Source organism: Pleurodeles waltl, chromosome 2_2 (genome assembly GCF_031143425.1).
Source record: "Pleurodeles waltl isolate 20211129_DDA chromosome 2_2, aPleWal1.hap1.20221129, whole genome shotgun sequence".
Lineage (NCBI taxonomy): Eukaryota > Metazoa > Chordata > Amphibia > Caudata > Salamandridae > Pleurodeles > Pleurodeles waltl.
In genome coordinates this window covers 586262986-586283573 of record NC_090439.1, presented here as the reverse complement: position 1 = coordinate 586283573, position 20588 = coordinate 586262986, and the positions used below count along the sequence as shown (strand labels likewise).

The 20588-nt window shown below is 43.9% G+C and overlaps 1 protein-coding gene across 18 annotated transcripts in view; it reads right to left on the bottom strand.

The window, feature by feature from the left end:
* DTNA (dystrobrevin alpha) overlaps positions 1-20588 on the bottom strand; it is an 892688-nt gene that overhangs the window by 150615 nt on the left and 721485 nt on the right. For all 18 annotated transcript variants that reach the window (XM_069220106.1, XM_069220107.1, XM_069220103.1 and 15 more), the window contains 2 exons: positions 16262-16386; positions 5887-5970 (listed from right to left, as the gene is read on the bottom strand). In XM_069220106.1, coding sequence (XP_069076207.1) covers positions 5887-5970; positions 16262-16386 — 209 coding nt within the window. The remainder of the gene's footprint in view (positions 1-5886; positions 5971-16261; positions 16387-20588) is intronic.

The following is a 20588-nucleotide window of genomic DNA, read 5'->3' as shown; positions in this document are numbered from 1 at the left end:
TAACTTCCCCCAAGGTAACTAGGCCTCCTGAAGGCTGTCCTACTCTGGTGATATAGCATTCTTGATAAACACCATAAACCCATTTACAGAAGGGCTTGCCCAATGCTGGGTCTCTTGAAAAAGTAGAAGATCATATTTATCATTATACTTAAGTCAGAGAGTCAATCATTGTATTAAAAGAATGGACAGTCCAAATAAAGGGACCCAAACTTTTGAGCTGTTATTGAATTCTTGGACATTCCAAATCAAGAGACCCGAACCTTTGAGCTGCAACAGAGTCTCTGTGAGAAGATGATGAATCTCCTTCTTTCCTCTTTTTGGAAGTGGTATGAGCCTTTTCCTCACATTCTCAGCCTGAGTCAGAGACAGCCTTCTTCTTCTGTAGCCACAGAAGTAATCTTTCATCATGGTCTTTGAGGGTTTTCGCAGAAAAAGTATAACAGTACTCGCATTCCTTGGGCAGATGTATAGGATAAAGACAGTACAGGCATTCTTTGTGTGTACCCTCAGAGTATAGCCCGACATTCTGTGTAAAAAACACAGCCAAACACCTCTGATAATGGTAGTAGCTGAAGACATGAATCAGAAACTGCTGGTCAAAAGGCTAACAGTGACACACTGTGACTGAGCGACATGCAGTAAGAAATCTGAGGTATGGTGGCTCTGCAGGGGAAGAGTGCTTAAAGGACTCTGCTCTGATTGGCTGAAGTATGGGTATATTAAATCAATGTGAATAGACTACTAACTGCTATTTGTTTTTTCAATAAAGTTCAATGCTAATGCTTTAGAACTGCTTTTATTACTGTTACCGTGTGACTCTCACCATGACAACAGGGAAGATTCAATCATGTGAATCTATCAAATATATCAGTACTGGAGAACCACAGTGCAGTGGCAGCCAAAGATGCTGGCCTTACTGTACATTCCACTTTGCCGGATTTTAGGTGTACTGTGGCATGCTGCCCCACTTGGGTTAATATGTGCGTCCATGGAGGTAACTGGTCACACAATATAGAAATAATACAGCCTCCAAAATTTAGAATGGGCTTGCATGTGACAAAATGGCAGTTGTACTAAGCATTTTAATGATTTAATGCTCTATGTACTAATCCCAGTTTTTCCAACTTCTAAATTGGTAATCCAGTGGATATTGATTCTGTATCTGGAAGGGGCTTGTTGTAGGCATTCCTTCCAAATACAGAATCAGTATCTTATGTATCAATGTTTTGCAACTGAAATCTGGTAGCAAAACATTGAAAATTTACTGACCCTTTAAAAGAGGTGGTAACACAATTTGTAAAAAAGAAAGGGGTATCTTCCCCTCTGTGGATGTAAAAAAAAAGTTTGCTGAGGACTAGGCAGTGGTCCAATTAACCTCAACAAACGTAATGTTTTTTTTTTTATTAGCTCAGCTCTGTTTCTGGCGGTATATAAAAAACGTTTGCTTTATTTAGAAGATATAATAGTCTGCTGACCCCAGCAGGTCACCATCTCTGTGATGGTCTCCAATTGTAGCGAGTCACAGTTTGCAACCTACCTCATTAATGTTTATGAGGTAAGCAGGATTGCGGTAGGGTGACCAGACGTCCCGGATTTCCCCGGACAGTCCTGGTTTTTAGAGGACTGTCCCGGTATTCCAACGCTTTTGTTCATTTTAAATAAATGTCCCGGTTTTTGGGGCAAAGGTCAGGTCAAACTGTGAACGTTTTGTTAATTTTAAATAAATGTCCGGGTTTTTGGGACAAAGGTCAGGTCAACCTGCGAGTCAGAAGGGAAAGGGATGCACTCCTTTCACATGCAGCTCTAGAGTCTTAAATAATTGAAGAAGTCATTTATTGGTTTCTGCCCGTTTGCGGCAGCCTATGTGTATGCGTGTATGTCTCATGTGCATTTACAGGAAAGGCCAGATATAAAAGTGAGAAGAAAGGCTTTAGTACTATTTTTCTGTCTGATCTGTCCTGGTTTTCTCTTTTCAAAATCTGGAAACCTAGATTGCGGCCACTATGATTTGGAATTTTAAATATGGATCTATTATTACAAAATCTTTACAGTTTGCAAAAACCCAGGTCGCTAGTTGCAACCAGTGTTTTATGGCCAGTTACTTGTACTTCTGGCCACAGTTTCCATTGCCTCCTCTACTTTCAGATTAAACCCATTTGTTGTACTAATGAACTGCACCCTAGGCTCTTTTTCTTCCACATTTGCCCAGAGTGAGCTATGTTGATCACTACTTATTTGCAGTAGTGAAAAGTAACTCTATTTTAAGGTGGGTGACAGCTTGACATAGGATGCAGGAGGACACATTTCCATGTGGTGCCCAACAATCTGTGACCAGTACACATCATACCAACATATTTATTTGTGCACAAAATTTAAGAATAAAATCATTGGATTTGCAAATCACATGAGCAATTTGGTATAATAAGGTTTTACTTTAAACACCATCAGTAATCTCAGTAGGTTATCACAACATGAAGGAACAACATACTGCCAAAACATCTCTTTAGGCATTCAACTTATACACACTAGGGTGGATAAGCTTTTGTCAATAACAGTGATTCTTAATCTTTTGACTTCTGTGGACCCCCACTTTATCATTACTGGAACGTGGGGAACCCCACTGAATCATTATTGTGATCCGGGGACCCCCACTGAGTAATTACTGGAAGTCGGTGACCCCAGCCTAAGCATTTTCGATCATTTGAACCGCAAAACAATACATAAATAAATACAGAAACATGCATTAATCAAACAAATATACAAATGATGGAACATTTTATTCATTTTACTAACAAATATAAACTATGTAAATTTGATTGGGAATTTTTGAACTTTTCTTAATTTAAGTGAGGCCACTCATTGTCGATACTATATTTCTTTTCATGCACTTACATTACTCCAGTGCGTCAATCTGAGTATGCTACATTAATATTTAGCTTCCAATTTCAAATTCCCAACATTTACAGAATGTTTTAAACTTTTCAATTACTTATTTATTTATTTACACATTATTAATCTGTTAAGATTTAATTTTCTAACCAGTTACGGAACCCCTGGCTAGGTTTCATGGACCCCTGGAGCACAGGTTAAGAACCACTGACATGTAACGTGTGGATATTATTAAATGATTTTTGTGCATAGTGTCAGATATTTATCAAGGTACAGAGAATGAATGGATTGAAATGTATAAATCATCACTGCTAGCCACATAAAGGAGGTCCTTTCGCTAAAATATGTGGTTATTTTAGGTGTCCATCAGTAATTTTGGTTGGTTACCATTTTGGAGTAAGAGATTGCCATTGCCATTCTTGAGGCACGCACTTTTTACACACCAGAGTGGATAAAGTTTTGTCTGTAACATGTCTGAAGATTACTACAGAACATCTTTCGAAAAATAACAATAACATCCAATTTGGTGAATTATTGAGATTATTCAATAAAAACAAGTATGTCGGTGTTAGTGAAATATATATACACAAACTATTTAATGTGACAGTTTCTGCTTAAGACAACCGCAAATGAAGAAATAATAAAAAAAATATGTGTAAGATAAGACTGCTAGGTATGGCAGGATGTATTGGTGAAGTAATTTGCATGTTTCCAGGGAAATGGAATAAATGATGTGGGGTTGATTGAGTTGGCCTGAGATTAGGCCCTCCATATACACTCCTACTTGGTGTTTGTGTGGGCGATTCTTCAGCATCCTTGATATTGGTTGCTTGAGATAATAAGTATGTTTGATGATTGTGGAGCAATGGGATAATTTTAGAGCACAGATAAGTGATGGAAACATAATCATCATTAGTTTCTGTATGTGACATGATTGAGATACATTTAATGTTGTGTAACTTGGACTCAGTACTAGTGCCTGATTGAACATTTACATATACCATCTAAGTACATGGACTGAAAGTTCGCTAAGATTGAGTAATAATTTAACAGTTGAGTACAGCTAGGAATGAAAATTAAGATAAAGGGACATCTGCATGATCACTCACCACCAGTCACCATTTGTAATTACAGAAAATATACTTCATAGCCGGTAGTTCGCAACTCAAAATAGACCCGCTATGACATACATTTATAAGTGCTCATCAGAGATGCACAGAAAATTGGTTGCAATAAGGTGTGACTTTATCCTTTTATCCTTATTCAGTGAAAGGACATTTTGTTTAAAAATTCTCTAATCGTTACTGATAAGATATGCAATGTCGCTAATTCAGAGACCCTGGTTCAATGGTGGTGGTAGGTGTGAGAAATGGAAAATGTCTAACTCGAAACCCACAAGGTATATTGCACCATGGGTGATCAACCAGTCCATTCTTACCTGTTAACTAGTTGGTTATGTCACAGATTACATTTTTGGAAAGGTCCCAAGTTGAGATTCTAGGTATTTTGTGGTTATAAGGTAGTGAGTTCAGAGAGGTTGTTAATATATTCTTGAGCTAAAAAGCATTAACAGGATTCATTTGTAACCTTTTGACAGGTAACACCTTTTATCCACACCAAGATTAAATGGGATGATCTCATTCATACATTTGTTTTTACATCTGTGATTATCCTTCTATGCACAATTTACTGCAAAACTGGTGAAGTTTATATGAGGGTTACACATGCAAAGGGCATTGTTCTGATTAAAATCTTGATTGTTACTGAAAAGGTGCCTTAGAAGTGCTGGAGAAATATGAAATGCATTGGGAAGGTTGTGTAAATGCTGTCATTATGAAATACCAAGAATAAAAAGATGAAAATGGAAAGTCAGTCAGCATTATAATAACTATGAAATCATTAATAACTCCAAAAGACCTTTACAAAAAGAGATGCACATGTTTTCTTTTTTCAACTGGATATATATTGAAAAAGATTACTCAATATAAACAGCAGAAAAAACGTTTTCACCATTCAGCAAGTAAGTGCACTAGGCACTCTGGAATTAATATCCACTGATATTTTGTGTCCAACAACCCAACCACAAAGGGCTACTATACTCAACACAAATGCACTGGAGAAGTGAGGGCCCAAGATGAGTTTCAAAGAATAGAAGCCCCTTCTCTCACAGTGTGCACAGCAGGCTGTGGCTTCCTCAGCGCTCCTCTGTAGGCAGACGCAGCCTACCACTCATTGATGGCTGACCTGCGTACCTCTATCACAATCCGCTTTGCTCTTTGCCCATGTGCATATTCTGTGCATTATCACCGATATGAACGTGGACAGTAGAATCCACAGGTTCAGTTATTTGTTTGTCCACCTTAGTTCCAGTTGCCAGTTCTGAGGTAAACCGCTCAGACACAAAAACACTTTCACTTTTTTCACTGAATATTTATAATTACCAGTGGTCTATCCCTAGTTACGCTGTGGTCTGTATGTAACTGGAGCTTAGCTCCCAAAATGCTGTCAGCTCTGGTGCATGTTGCAATTCACTTCACTTCCTTTATTGCCCCTCCCCATCCTCTGTCGCACGAGGTAGAACATTGGAGAATTAGGAGGTAGGAAAGGAAACTTTTGATTGAGAATCCATCTGTTCCAACAAAACAATGTTTAACTGATTTGCACAATGGACATGCTGTTCTGGAGGCTAGATGAATAGGAGAATGCTTTTCGAAAAGATCAGCTTTTACACACATTAGAGCTTTGTGAATCAATTGATATGTCCGATTAATCACAAATAAAATAAGAAGGTAGAACAATTAGTAGTGTATTTGATGCTTGAGAGCCTGCATTCAAATTGATAGTTCCATAGCATACTCCAGAATACCAGAGCTCCATATACAGGCACGAACCATGCTTGATACCAAAATCCATTTTAAGATTTAGCTGCAAAGTCCATCCCTCTCTCTTCCAAACCAAACTTTCACATAGTACGTATCATATTAATTCAGCACTCACCTCTTGTTTGTGAAAGGACTTCCTGAGGAGGGAACGGAGTGTGAGAAGATTGTATCATTCATGCTGGTTACAGGTCTAGGAGGCCTAAAAAAATGACAATTCCAAATGCCATTAAAAGAGGACAGGTCTGCATAGTTAATAACTTTAGTATTTAACAATATCAAGCAAATTTACTAGGAGTTCACTGGGTTCATGAACTATGTTTCAGTTATGCCAAACCCTAGATCTGCTCTGGTGACAGCACCATACTTAAGTCATACGTCCCTGTAATGGCTAAAGTAATCTATTCAACGCCAACATCACCACTTTAGCCTTGTAAAGGCCTAACATTGTTGCAACTAATAGTAGTCTTGTGCAAATGTATACTGTTATGGACATGTTAATATTTTGGGATAATAGTGCAAAAACAACCAAACAGACTAAATCAATTTTGACCTATGTATGGAGACCACTGTCTTCTGTGTGCTTTTCAAATTTAATGACAGTCTGTTTATGCCTTTTACCGCAATTGTGATATACAGCCACTCAAGAACTATGTAAAATGTTTGTGGGCATACATAGACTTAGGATGCTTTGGGAAGCTAAATAGATGTTAATCAACCATCTTGTTAGTTTGCAGACATTGGAGAATCAGCAGACCTTTCAGAAGAAAAAGTCTAAATATCCTACAACTAGAAGTATGCTAGGTAGCAATAACTTTACACAAGGGACAAAATGACTGATTCCAGAAGGATGAAGAAAGTGTATGCTATAAAATGCAAGAACTCAAATGCCAGAAAATCCAGAACCTTGTTTGAAAGTTTGAGGTCTTTATATATTACAATGATAGCATTCTTCAAGGCACACTATTTTAGACTTACGATTAATTTGAATCTGCAAATGTATATAATTACAGAATTCACTGACAATACTTAAATAAAAGAATAATAGTATTAAGACACAGAAAAAAGTAACTTGGGCTTTTGCACACACCCCTGAAAATTGTATCCGTCCTAACCACTTGAGACACTCTTGACCGTTCTGCAGCGGATAAACTGCTGTTGAATTTGGTGCAGATTCAACAAATAGACCAATCTTAATAGGCAAACAAAAATAAACACTGCTAAGTACCAATGGTTTCTATCATAACTACAAAGGAACAAAAGCTCCACTGTACCTCACACACACCCACCCACACACAATTATACACATATTATGATATTAGATTCAATTTATAGGACCTTTTAGATAAGATTCACGATTCAACCTATTAAAAATTGACAACTTTTGTGGGCCCTGTAGCTTTGAACATTTAGTTTAGTTTATATGCACTGTCTTTCAAGGTAGCAAACAGTAGAGGGGCCTAAAAATATTTTTTTTGTCATTAGGATTCTTTGTTTAAAATGAGTGCAAAAAACGCTGAAAAGTTCAACATCATGTAGAATACTGGGAGAGTTACTGTTAACTCCTCCCCTTAAGGATTTTTTTTTGTTTTTGTTTTTTAGAAATCTGTCAAACAACAAGGACTAAATGGTTCTATATTGTGAACTTCCAGCAATTGCAGACTCTATCATGAACAGGTTTGACCGCATAGGATTCTATGAAGAGTGTACAAAGTCGTGGTATGGGGATGGCTCACTGCATACACAATATTAATTGGAAAAACTGACTCTAAGTGTAATAGAGGGTCACCATTCCTAATTACTGTAGGAATGTCCACTTAGACACAAACACTACCTAAATAAAAGCTATGATAATGTTCCCTAATAAATACAGAACTATCTTTATTTCCTCAAAAAGTATATTATAGCACAGGTTACATGCATTTAGACAGTTTGGAAGGGAGAATCTCAAGAAAAAAGATATCCTCGCAGAGGTTTTAAAAATTCAAAGCAGTCAGGTGCAAAATCAGATCAGATATACAAGCACATTGTATTACAGAGAAGCACTGTACTTACCAAGTATCACTTTGGCAGCAGTGACAAAACAGAAAATACAATAGTTAAACATGATTGATTCACACAATACATGGATTGATAACCTGGTAATCTCAATTGTGTTGAAATCACTAACTCAGCGTTACTTTAACATTTGTATCACAAAGGACCAAAGCTGAAAACTCTAAACGTAGGGGAGCGGGTGCTGTACGGGTTTAGCACTCGCAAAGAGTAAAGGTAAAAGGAGGCATTATTGTGATGCAAATAAGCTATGGGGCAAGATTCAGAGGAGAACCACAAATATTTTTCAAAAATATGAAATACCAGATCTAAAGTTACTACGTTTTGGGGATCTGGTGTCGTTTTTATTGCCTTAAAATACAACTATGTCCAGTCTGTCTGTTAGAATACATGGGGAAAATATTCTCATGAGATTGTTTTCAGAAAACATTGACATAAATGAAGAATATATGTGTCTGACAACCACAGTACACACAATATTTTTTTAAACAGTGTAGAAAGCATTTTACACTTCATACTGGCAAATACTGTGCAAGCAAAAATCTTGCTATGTTCATTACTCCCTCCACCCTGTTCTGCGTCTTGGAAAGAATGAGGCAACAAATATGTATATAACTTCGTGTCAGACAATCTTAGAAGTAGGACTTTGGTTGCAGACAGCAGTTTTATCACACCTACCCAACTTGTCAGTTGCATTTCACTTTGGATTTGGAGGATGGGGCAGACAGCCTCAGAATCGTCTAATATAACGTGAAACTATGGAACAGCTCCACTTATGCAACTATTAACTTTACAAGATCCTGTAGATTGAGGTAGTTTAGCAGCACGACAGTACTTGTCTAGCATCACTTAGCAGTTAATGCATAAGCATGGTACATTGGATGTCAGTAAATGGAGCACCTATAGAGCTGCTAAACCTTCAGCCCAAAGTCCGAGTTCAGAAAACACACTTGGTGTCCACGAATACCACATACTGTGCTGCTAGATGATTCGTAACATGCAGACCCTAATCCAAGTGGAGAAAGTCTGTCCAGTGAGACATAGGCCCTCATAATGATCTCGGCGGTAAAAACCGCTGAGATAAACCGCCGAGATCCGCTCTGGCGGTCAAAAGAAGACTGCCAGCGCGACTACCCCCCCACCGGCCGTACAATGTATTCCCCGCTGGGCCGGTGGGCGGAAACAGTGTTTCCGCCCAGCCCAGCGTGGAAAAGGGCTGTAACATTGACAGCAGCTCCAAATGGAGCCGCCGCCAATGTTGGTGTGTGGGGGGTGCAGTTGCACCCGTCGCACAGATCCCTGCCCGTAAATCGGGCAGTAACCTGCGCGATGGGGCACTGCACGGGGGCCCCTGCACTGCTCATGCCAAGTGCATGGGCAGTGCAGGGGGCCCCACGGGGGCCCCGGAGCACCCCTTCCGCCAGCCTTTCCAGGCTGGTGGAAAAGGGATCATTATCCGAGGGGCAGCGCTGCGTGCAGCGCTTCCCTGTCGGAAAATTATTCCCTCCACCGTCAGGCTGCCTGTCGGCGGCAGTCTGGCAGTGGAGGAGGGCCGCCACAGGTGGCCCTCACTGTCTCCATAATATGGCGGTTCTGACTGCCGTGCCGGTGGCGGTCATTGCCCCCGCCGCCGGCATGGCGGTCTGAACTGCCGGGGATCGTAATAACCCCCATCGTGTCATTACACAGAGTACCCTGCCGCACTTTAACAGGGGCCATGCTTCAGCAAGAATGGCAAGAACTGCATCCCCAAGAACTTGTAAAGGACATGGCTTAATTTGCTAGTTTTTTACCACATTTTAATACCATCGCTGTCCTTCCACCTTACATGTCTATGCTATTCCCTCTAGATGCCTTCACTGTATGCCTGGGAATACAACTGGGAGTGTGTGACTACTCTGAGACCCCAGTGGATAAGGGTGGCTGGGAGGGTCAGCATGTGTTGCACAATCAAGGTCGGAAAGGGCTTGGCATGGCTGACTTCATGGCGGGTATTTTCTGTGCACAGGTATGATAGCTCTTAACCAGACAAAGTAAACACGGGTTTCTCGGCCTCTAAATCCTGCTCAGAACAAGAACCTTGCATTAATATTTCTAGAACAGGATGCATATTTCTGACGGTGATTGTAAAACATATGTTTTAAGCGCAGTGATGGCAGAGGGACAGTTGGATTCTATGGCGCCTGGAGAGCAGTCTCCCCACCTGGTTGAGCATGCTGGAAGTGAACTCACTTTTATCATTGCAATCTGTGGACCTCGCCTGCAGCACAATATGAACATTAGCGTGCTTTGGTGCTTCTAGTTTCTTCGCCTGCACAGCCCGTGGCTGAGACCAGCTACTGTGGGCACGGTGGCAGAAACGAGTTTGTCTTTCATGTTCATTTCATTGCTGGAGTCTTTCTTCCACCCAGAAGCGGCCGTCTCAGCCCGGACACACAATAAATACCAAAAATAAATAATACACTGTTCCAATCATATAAAACAGAAAGAAGTGACCGGGGTCCTAAATTCTAGGAGCAAGAGGCCTCACACACCCATAGGGTGTCATGCTTCATCATAGGCGCTGCTCCTCGTCAGACCGGCGCTGCAATGTCTGACGGGCACCACCTGAGAGGGTAGATTCTGGAGAATTCCCAGACTCCTCTCTTTGATTTATATACCTTTTCACCATTAGAGTGACTGATCCTAATTTCTTGATTCACTCTTCTGACTCTATTTTTTAACCTTGGCCCTGACCGTCCATCTGGTCTAATAAAATCTACTGTCTCAGTGGCGGTTTTGAGAGTCAATTTTAAACCACATTCTTCTCTGATCTCCGTTGACACTTTAATCACTTTTGGGGTCACGGCACCACCACAAAAAAAGATCTCCGGCAAAGAGCCCCCCCATCAGGGGTGGTGCCCGTCAGACATTGCAGCGCCGGTCTGACGAGGAGCAGCGCCTACGATGAAGCATGACACCCTATGGGTGTGTGAGGCCTCTTGCTCCTAGAATTTAGGACCCCGGTCACTTCTTTCTATTTTATGTGATTGGAATAGTGCAATGGTACTCAAAGTACGGCCCGCGGGCCGCCAGCGGCCCCACGGACCTAACTTGGCGGCCCGCGAGACGCACACCAAACGCAATAAACAATGGCCGCCGTATGTAAACAGAGAGGAGGGCCGCGGGAGCATGCTCATGCGGGCCTCCTCTATGTTTACATACGGCGGCCATTGTTTATTGCGTTGCCCTGACGATCGTGGAAGCCAAAGCCCCATAAAAGTCAGCGCTTGCAGCTAACTTTTACGGGGCTTTGGTCGTCTGCTTGCTGTCACCGGCTCCACGTCTGCTGCCCGCCTGCCTGCCTGCTGTTCCAGATTTGTGGCATCTTTACAGTGCTTTGAGTCAGGTAAGGCTCTTTGGTTATTTATTTATTTGTTTTTAATGTAGTGTGTGTTACTGGGGTAGGCGTGTGAGCAGATGGCGCTGTGTGTGTGCGCGCTGTGTGTGTTACTGGGGTAGGGGTGAGAGCAGATGGCGCTGTATGTGTGCGCGCTGTGTGTGTTACTGGGGTAGGTGTGAGAGCAGATGGCGCTGTGTGTGTGCGCTGTGTGTGTGTTACTGGGGTAGGGGTGAGAGCAGATGGCGCTGTGTGCAGGTGGCGCTGTGTGTGTTACTGGGGTAGGGGTGAGAGCAGATGGCGCTGTATGTGTGCGCGCTGTGTGTGTTACTGGGGTAGGGGTGAGAGCAGATGGCTCTGTGTGCAGATGGCGCTGTGTGTGTTACTGGGGTAGGGGTGAGAGCAGATGGCGCTGTGTGCAGATGGCGCTGTGTGTGTTACTGGGGTAGGGGTGGGAGCAGATGGCGCTGTGTGTGTTACTGGGGTAGGGGTGAGAGCAGATGGCGCTGTGTGTGTTACTGGGGTAGGGGTGAGAGCAGATGGCGCTGTGTGTGTGCGCGCTGTGTGTGTTACTGGGGTAGGCGTGAGAGCAGATGGCGCTGTGTGTGTGCGCTGTGTGTGTGTGTTACTGGGGTAGGGGTGAGAGCAGATGGCGCTGTGTGCAGATGGCGCTGTGTGTGTTACTGGGGTAGGGGTGAGAGCAGATGGCGCTGTATGTGTGCGCGCTGTGTGTGTTACTGGGGTAGGGGTGAGAGCAGATGGCGCTGTGTGCAGATGGCGCTGTGTGTGTTACTGGGGTAGGGGTGAGAGCAGATGGCGCTGTGTGCAGATGGCGCTGTGTGTGTTACTGGGGTAGGGGTGGGAGCAGATGGCGCTGTGTGCAGATGGCGCAGTGTGTGTTACTGGGGTAGGGGTGAGAGCAGATGGCGCTGTGTGTGTGCGCGCTGTGTGTGTTACTGGGGTAGGGGTGAGAGCAGATGGCGCTGTGTGCAGATGGCGCTGTGTGTGTTACTGGGGTAGGGGTGAGAGCAGATGGCGCTGTGTGTGTGCGCGCTGTGTGTGTTACTGGGGTAGGGGTGAGAGCAGATGGCGCTGTGTGCAGATGGCGCTGAGTGTGTTACTGGGGTAGGGGTGAGAGCAGATGGCGCTGTGTGCAGATGGCGCTGTGTGTGTTACTGGGGTAGGGGTGAGAGCAGATGGCGCTGTGTGTGTGCGCGCTGTGTGTGTTACTGGGGTAGGGGTGAGAGCAGATGGCGCTGTGTGCAGATGGCGCTTTGTGTGTTACTGGGGTAAAGAGCAGATGGCACTGTGTGCAGATGGCGCTGTGTGTGTTACTGGGGTAGGGGTGAGAGCAGATGGCGCTGTGTGTGTGCGCGCTGTGTGTGTTACTGGGGTAGGGGTGAGAGCAGATGGCGCTGTGTGTGTGCGCGCTGTGTGTGTTACTGGGGTAGGGGTGAGAGCAGATGGCGCTGTATGTGTGCGCGCTGTGTGTGTTACTGGGGTAGGGGTGAGAGCAGATGGCGCTGTGTGCAGATGGCGCTGTGTGTGTTACTGGGGTAGGGGTGAGAGCAGATGGCGCTGTGTGTGTGCGCGCTGTGTGTGTTACTGGGGTAGGGGTGAGAGCAGATGGCGCTGTATGTGTGCGCGCTGTGTGTGTTACTGGGGTAGGGGCATTGTTTTGAAAAAGGGGGTGGGGTGGTTGTTCCCCCTCTAAGCCCCGCCCCCCGCTGTCACTTCAGTGCGGCCCTCGGCCGCAAACCATACTGCAATTTTGGCCCCCGAGAAAAAGTTTGTGAGTACCCATGGAATAGTGTATTATTTATTTTTGATGTTTCCATTTGGAGGATATACACTGGACCATAATTCCTCCTGATCCCTCCCTTATTTTGATCACACAATAAATACCCCAACTTACAGAATGAAAGGCTAACCAAAAACACATTAAAGTAGAACAATTACGAATCTTTAAAACAACTCCGTTTTGAGGTGAGAAACTGCCGTTCACTCCTTTTCACCTTAAACTGCTGTGCGGATTAGAGGATATTAATACTGCTACTGCCGAGCGATGCTTCTCGCACTCTAGAATAGCAAGCAGCAGGAGCTTCAGGAGGCTGCTTGACCGACTGTAATGGTGCTTCGAAAAACATGGCAACTCACCTGCTAGTTCAACATTGAGTATTTCATATTCACAAATTCGTATCCTAACACCTAAAGCAGCTTTCTATTAATAAATGTTTGCATTAAGATGACAATAACATATAAATACACACGTTAACTATGTTTTATTTACGTTTAGAATGCCCATGGCTAATGTAGGCCTACATATAAAATGGCTAACTTTGGTTACCATCTTGTTTTGCGACACATGAACACTTATTTCTAGGTGAAGCTGGAGTTCCAATTACAGAAAGCAAAATTCTATCGTTTTCTTTCCCATAAGAATAAATATTTTCTTTTCTTTGTGATCATCATGTGTTGGTTTAATGGTTAGCACGCTCACTGCAGAGTACAGAGTGAACCCTGTATCTCATCGAGCTGCGGAATATGTAATGTGAGGGAAGCTGTATTGTGATATCTCGCTTTAATCTTATTGGATCGCTCCATAAGAAGTGTGTGTAGGTGTATCAACTGTTGGAATTGTGTGATATAAGTTAGAGCAGAGTAAATTAGCGTTCAGGCTGATTATGACGTAGTGCAAGCAGAGCAGGAGATTTAGGGCCACATGTAGCAACCCGTTTGCGAGTCGCAAACGGCGAAATTCGCCGTTTGCGAGTCGCAAACGTGGGTTTGGCATGCAGAAATGCATATTGCGAGTCGTTACCGACTCGCAATATGCATTTGCGACTCGCAAATAGGAAGGGGTGTTCCCTTCCTATTTGCGAGTCGCTGTGGGATGCAATACCATTTGCGACCGCGTACGCGGTCGCAAATGGCATCGCAGTTACCATCCACTTCAAGTGGATGGTAACCCACTCGCAAATTGGAAGGGGTCCCCATGGGACCCCTTCCAGTTTGTGACTGGACCCCAAAATATTTTTTCCTGAAAAAATACCGAAACAAAAGGTTTCGGTTTTTTTTGCAGTGCAGCTCGTTTTCCTGTCAGGAAAACGGGCTACACTTCAAAAAAAAAAACTGCTTTATTTAAAAGCAGGTCGCGAACATGGAGGTCTGCTGACGTCAGCAGGCCTCCATGTTAGCGAGTGCCTATACTCGCAATGGGGCCGCAATTTGCGACCCACCTCATGAATATTCATGAGGTGGGTCATTGCGACCCCATTGCGAGTTGCAGTCGGTGTCTGAGACACCGTACTGCATAGCAAATTGCGACTTGCAATTTGCGAGTCGGATGGACTCGCAAATTGCAAGTCGCAATTTTTCTTTTTGCTACATCTGGCCCTTAGAGTACTCTCCTAGTTAAGGAATTCTCTTTTCTTTACCCTTCCGTTTGAGGCAACCTCACATTTGCTCGACCGCTTACTTAAATGACTGATTAAAATGAACTTCCTTTTATTTGATTCATTCATATTTGAGTGATAGTGCTCTGATTTTGTCTTCTGTAAACTTGTAACCATTAATAAACGTTCACGGTTTGAGGGCTTACCTACTGTGTCTTTATTGTGGAGCATAATGTGCTTTACATTATTTGAATGAACCTATTTATTGAACAGCCTTAGTTGTGAACTTTGATTAATCGGATAACGCTTTCTGTGTACAGAAATTTGCACAAGGTAAACAGCTAACATATTTAAACAGGGAATGGCCTTTACTGCGGGCGGAGCCACACGCAGTGTACCCACGGAAGCGTTACCACACTTGCCTGAACCACGCAAATGCGCGGGTATGGAACCATTCATACGCCTGGTTCAGGCACACAGCGAGGAGAGGAACGTGGCGGCCAGGAAAGTGGAGCAGTTTGGGAGTTAGTGGGGGGATATTTTTAAGGGCAGGATGGGATTGGAGGGCTTGGGGGGAGGAGGCAGTTTTGGGGGTTCAGAGTTGTTTAATTTTCAGGGGGTCAGAGTTAGGGCTTAGGGTAGTGGGAGGCTGGGTTAGTTTTTAAGACAGGGTGAGGATGGAGGGCTGAGGGTGGAGGAGGCAAAGGGGCTGTTTTGGGGGGCAGTTTTAGGACTCAGGGTGAGAGGGCACATGACGGGAACAGCGGGAAGAGGAACTTGGTGGCTGGGTAAGTGGGGCTGGGGCGGGTTGGGGAGTAGGGGGCTATATTTAAGGGCACAGGGGGATAGGAGGGCTCAGGGGGAAGGGCAGTTTTGAGGGGGTTGGGGTTGTTTTATTTTCAGGGTGTCTGTGTTAGGGCTCAGGGTGGGGGGAGGCCGGGGTAGTTTTTAAGACAGGATAGGGTTGGAGGGGTGAGGGTGGGGGGGAAGGGGCAGTTTTAGGGCTCAGGGTGTGTGGGGTTGTCGGGGTAATTTAGTTTTTAGGGTAAGATTTTAGGGCTCAGGGTGTGAAGTGTGTGGGGCCCAGGTTTTGGGGGCGTGAAGTTTTTCAGGGTGGGGGAAGGTTTTAGGCCTTACGGCAGGTAGGGGGATTCGAGGGTGCGTTTTTTAAATAACAAGGGCCAGGGTTTTGGGGGGTCGGGTATTTCTTTGTTTTTTTGTTTTGCCAGGGTCGGGGTTTTAGGTCTTAGGGCGGAAAGGGGTTTGGGCGTAGGTTTTGGGGTTGGAAGTTTTTAGGAGTGGGGGTAGTTTTAGGCCTCAGGATGGGTGGGAGGGTTGGGGTCGTTTTTTATGTTAAGGGGAGTTGTATGTCAGAACCATGCATTTGTTTACCACGTATATTTTTACTAAGATGGCTTTTACAACGAAATTCGTGGTAAAGGCATATGTGGTAAAGGCATGCGTGGTAAAGACGTGGTCATGGTTCCGACCGTGTTGTTAAGCCATGAGTGGTTCAGGCATGCGTGGTTCTGTCATACAACCTTTTAAACATTGCTTATGATTGCATCTACCCTCAAGAATCTGAACTGAAAATGAAACAACATGAAATACAGGTAAAACAATGGTTACTTTCTGACTAAGGAGAACATACATTTGATACTTACACAATATGAGCCAGGTTTAGAGGTTTTTCGGGCTGGTCAGGGAACATTGGGTGCAAAGGTTCACGACTGGAAGCACAGCTTAAAGACTTGCTAAGTGCATTAGTTAGTTTCTTAGCAGGTGATTTCTGGGAGGAACAAGGAAGGTAGAGGTAATCCAGACAAGAATGCAAGGTACATACAGTTGTCACAATACAACTACAGGAAGTGAAAGAACAAAAGGCTGCTGTACCACACACTGGCTCCAGTACAATCTGATACATTTAATTGGGCAGAGTACTCTAAGAGTCCACCTGTAGACTCCATCTATGCTCCCCATGATCACTGTAGAGTATTCCGTTCAGTGGATACCCCTCCTGCCAAAGCCAAGTGCCCAGAGCCCAAATCTTGCCATCAAAAGAGAGTGACACTTTCTTTAACTTGATATATCATGAACTCTGTAATCGTGAGCAGAAATACAGTCATAAGACGTGACGCTCCCACTGTAGAAATACGCCTTCTGTGATTGGAGGAGGCTAAAAAGGTGGAACAATGTGGCTGTTGGCCTTTCCACGCTTTAATACACTATTTGTGAATAGGGCAACCAAGGTCCTAGGACTCCGGTTAGCTCCTTATGCCTTCCATTTGTTTAGAAATAATAAATAACCAAGCACACTAACTGCGAGTGCTGTTCCCTAGAGACCATCATAATGAGGCAGAGTGCTAACTAAACTGTGCATAATCCTACTGAAAGAGCATAACTGGTGGTCACGACACAGAGCGAGAGCGAAGAGAATATGTGCAGGTAAGGGATAACACACCTTTTAAAGTGACTGTGCATTTGTGCAGGGGCTGCAACCATACTACAGTTCGTCTTAGCCATAGATAACTATAAGTTCATAGTTGCCTTTAACACTTACATTTAGTTACTCAAATATAGCCAACCTAAGGTCACTCAGCCCAACAGCATAAAAAAATATTACGTAGAACAAGGGGGAAGCCAGAAAATTAAAGTACTTCCCAGCGTGAACCATACCACTAATCAAACCAACCACTAAAAGCGAGTACACCTGTTACTTTCACTTATTTACGATTGTACGACGAAACAACGACTTCAAAAACAACTACTGCCTTAACAACGAGGTCGGAACACCGACCTCGTTGCTACTACTAATGATTTTACCACGAATGCCTTAACAACGATATTTCGTTGTAAAGGCATTCCTGATAAAATCATTAGCAAAAGGCACCATTCACCCTACATCCCTCACCCCACCCCCCAACCCCACCCCAAAACCTAAAACCCCCTGACCCCCCACCCACTCCCCAAAACCAAAAACACCCCACCCCCCAACCCCACCCCAAAACCTAAAACCCCCTGACCCCCCACCCACTCCCCAAACCCAAAAACGCCCCACCCCCCAACCCCACCCTAAAACCTAAAAACCCCTGACCCCCAACCCACTCCCCAAAACCAAAAACACCCCACCCCCCAACCCTACCCCAAAACCTAAAACCCCCTGACCCCCCACACTCCCCAAAACCAAAAACGCCCCACCCCCCCAACCCCACCCTAAAACCTAAAACCTCCTGACCCCCAACCCACTCCCCAAAACCAAAAACGCCCCACCCCCCCAACCCCACCCTAAAACCTAAAACCCCCTGACCCCCCACCCACTCCCCAAAACCAAAAACGCCCCACCCCAAAACCTAAAACCCCCTGACCCCCCACCCCCTCCCCAAAACCAAAAACGCCCCACCCCAAAACCTAAAACCCCCTGACCCCCCACTCCCTCCCCAAAACCTAAACCCACCACTTACCTTCGCCAACTTCCTTCTTTGTACCTTAACCACGCATGTTCCTTGTTCAGAACATACGTAGGTAAGGCACAAAAAACCAGAGTCGTGGTTAAAAAAAGCGCTGTTGTGCTTTCGTTAATCACGACTTTCGGAAAAAAAAAGTCGTAAAAAAGGATGTTTCCCCTTATTTACCCTTCCTCCATCCATCTTTCTCCTTAGTGGACCATTCATTTGTTCATCATTTCTCCTTTCCACCTACCCATCCATAATCCACCGTTTCATATATACATACATCCTTTCCTGCAATGACCGATCAATATATCCGTGTAACCATCCGTTGCGTATCCATCATTTCACTCTTCCATCCATTCACTCATCAATCCTTCCACCGTTCCACCTATCATTTCACCAGTTCATCTAATTATTATCTCGCCCATCCTTTCACCCTTCCTGGCTACCTTTCACAATGTTTTCCTTATTCCTGCTGCGTTCCAAACTCCCTTCCTTTTTCCTCCTATTCTTTCCACTAGTCTTCTTTTGTCTCTTAAGTTAACTTTTCCTTTCCTTTCTCTTCTGCTCACTTTTTATCTTTGTTCCTTTCTCTGTAAAATCCATACTGCCATCATTTCATCACTTCTCTTTCTCTGTTTACTTTGCAGGTTCTGATAGTCCACCTTCCTCACTTCTTCGTCATCGTATTCCCTGACAGTATTGTTTACAAGCACTGTGTCTGCAGATAAAAGAGGCACGCACACAACTGATTAGCGTTTTAACAGCTTCCAGTTCTGCAGCCCCCGAGGCCCAGAGGCAGCCCCTGCTTACGGTGTTTAAGGGGTGGTGGTGTTATTTCACTATGCCACTGACCTAGAGGCATGTCCAGTTAGAGAGCTGCTGGTGGCAGGATTCACGATCGCTTGATTATTATGAAGCCACCGGGGAGCAATCTTCAATGACCCCAAAAGACTTTCGCTCACTAACTGTGGGGCCATGGCCCGAGTGATTTCAGGGTTGAGAGTAGGAGGATGGCTTTGAGAATGAGTTATGCTGGCAAAAACTGTGCGATTTAGAAGTTGAAGAAAATTGTATTTGGTTGGATCGTGATGAAACTGTAGGGGAGAGCAGCTGATTTTTTCACGACGCGCTTACGTTTTAGGGTGTCAGACGACCCTGTTATTTCTTTATGGCTGAGTACTTGTCAGCTATGTGTGCGATGGGTGGTTAGGTAGGGTGTTGATATAAGTGAGGACCACCTTCAATACAAATGATAACTTGCATTGTGTTGTGGGAAGGTATTTAGATCGAAGTTGGATTTTATCTGTGATATAGCTGATTCACACAGGATCGTTTAGCTGAAGGATGCCTGTCTGTGTATGCAGTTTGGTCTAGTGCTACTTCAGTGTCTAGTTATCTTTTTCTTAGAAGTTCAGTTTCTGGATTTACCAGTTTTTCTCCATTTGGCTTCCTTTTGAAAGCTTCAGCAGAGGTTTCCTCTGGTTCATTTTCACATCCACTCTTAGCTGGAATGCACATGAATTTCCATTAGTGATAATTCTTTCACCACTCATGGATCTTTAAGACATTATGAGGCATGGGCAGCTAGACTCATTCCTTGTCCACCACCATTGATCTTCATACCAAACAGGATGTGAATGGTATTTTCAGAGGGTTGTCCTCGGTGGCAATCAGTACCTTAGAACCAAGACTGAGGGTTACATCAAGGATGCCGCCATGTGCACTAATTGTGCAAGTACTTCCTTGACAACCACAACTGTATCTAATGACCATAACACCTAATCTTCTGGATTGCCTTAGCCTTTCACTTCTCACCTGCAAGCTGGCAGCCATCTTTGGCTTGTCTCGTTATAGTCCCACTTCCTGTCTTAAGCACAGATGAAAGATCCAGCTCTACAACATCTAAAAGGTTCACTGTTTTCCTCCCTTGCAAGCATCTAAACTTGTTATCCCTACCCTTGTTCTCGTGGGTCAGTTATAGATCCACGGCTGTTCTTGATTCCCTTGACTACATTATAACAAAGTTGTGCTTCCGGCAGTGACATGATCTCTCCTGCCCTCTCTGCGCACAGCCGCGGGCTCATTTCATTTCTTTCTTTCATCCCACACACTGGAATTCCCTCTTTCACTCTGCATAAACTGGTCTTACACTCAATCTTTTCGTTCACTTTTAACACATTTCTCTTATACATCTCCTTCCGTTTTCCAGCTTTTGTAAACTCGCTGTGGTTATTGAATTATATGTATTTTAGATCGTTTTGTGCCCTTGTACAGCACTTTGAGAAATACAATAGAATGATTTTTTTCCTTTTAAAGAAATATGCTCCTAAAACCCTGAACAGATTGTGCTAAATCATACCTTTGTTATAACAAATACATATTACTTAAAAAAAATCTAGGAATAAAACGTGATGAATCACCACATGAGAAATGTTTTGTGGCCTTCCAATGAGCCTCTCTGAGCAGGCGAGGAGCGCTGAATTTATCTGCCTTGGAAATAATAGTGCCGAAATGCAAGCAGGCTCGGAAGTGGTAAGTC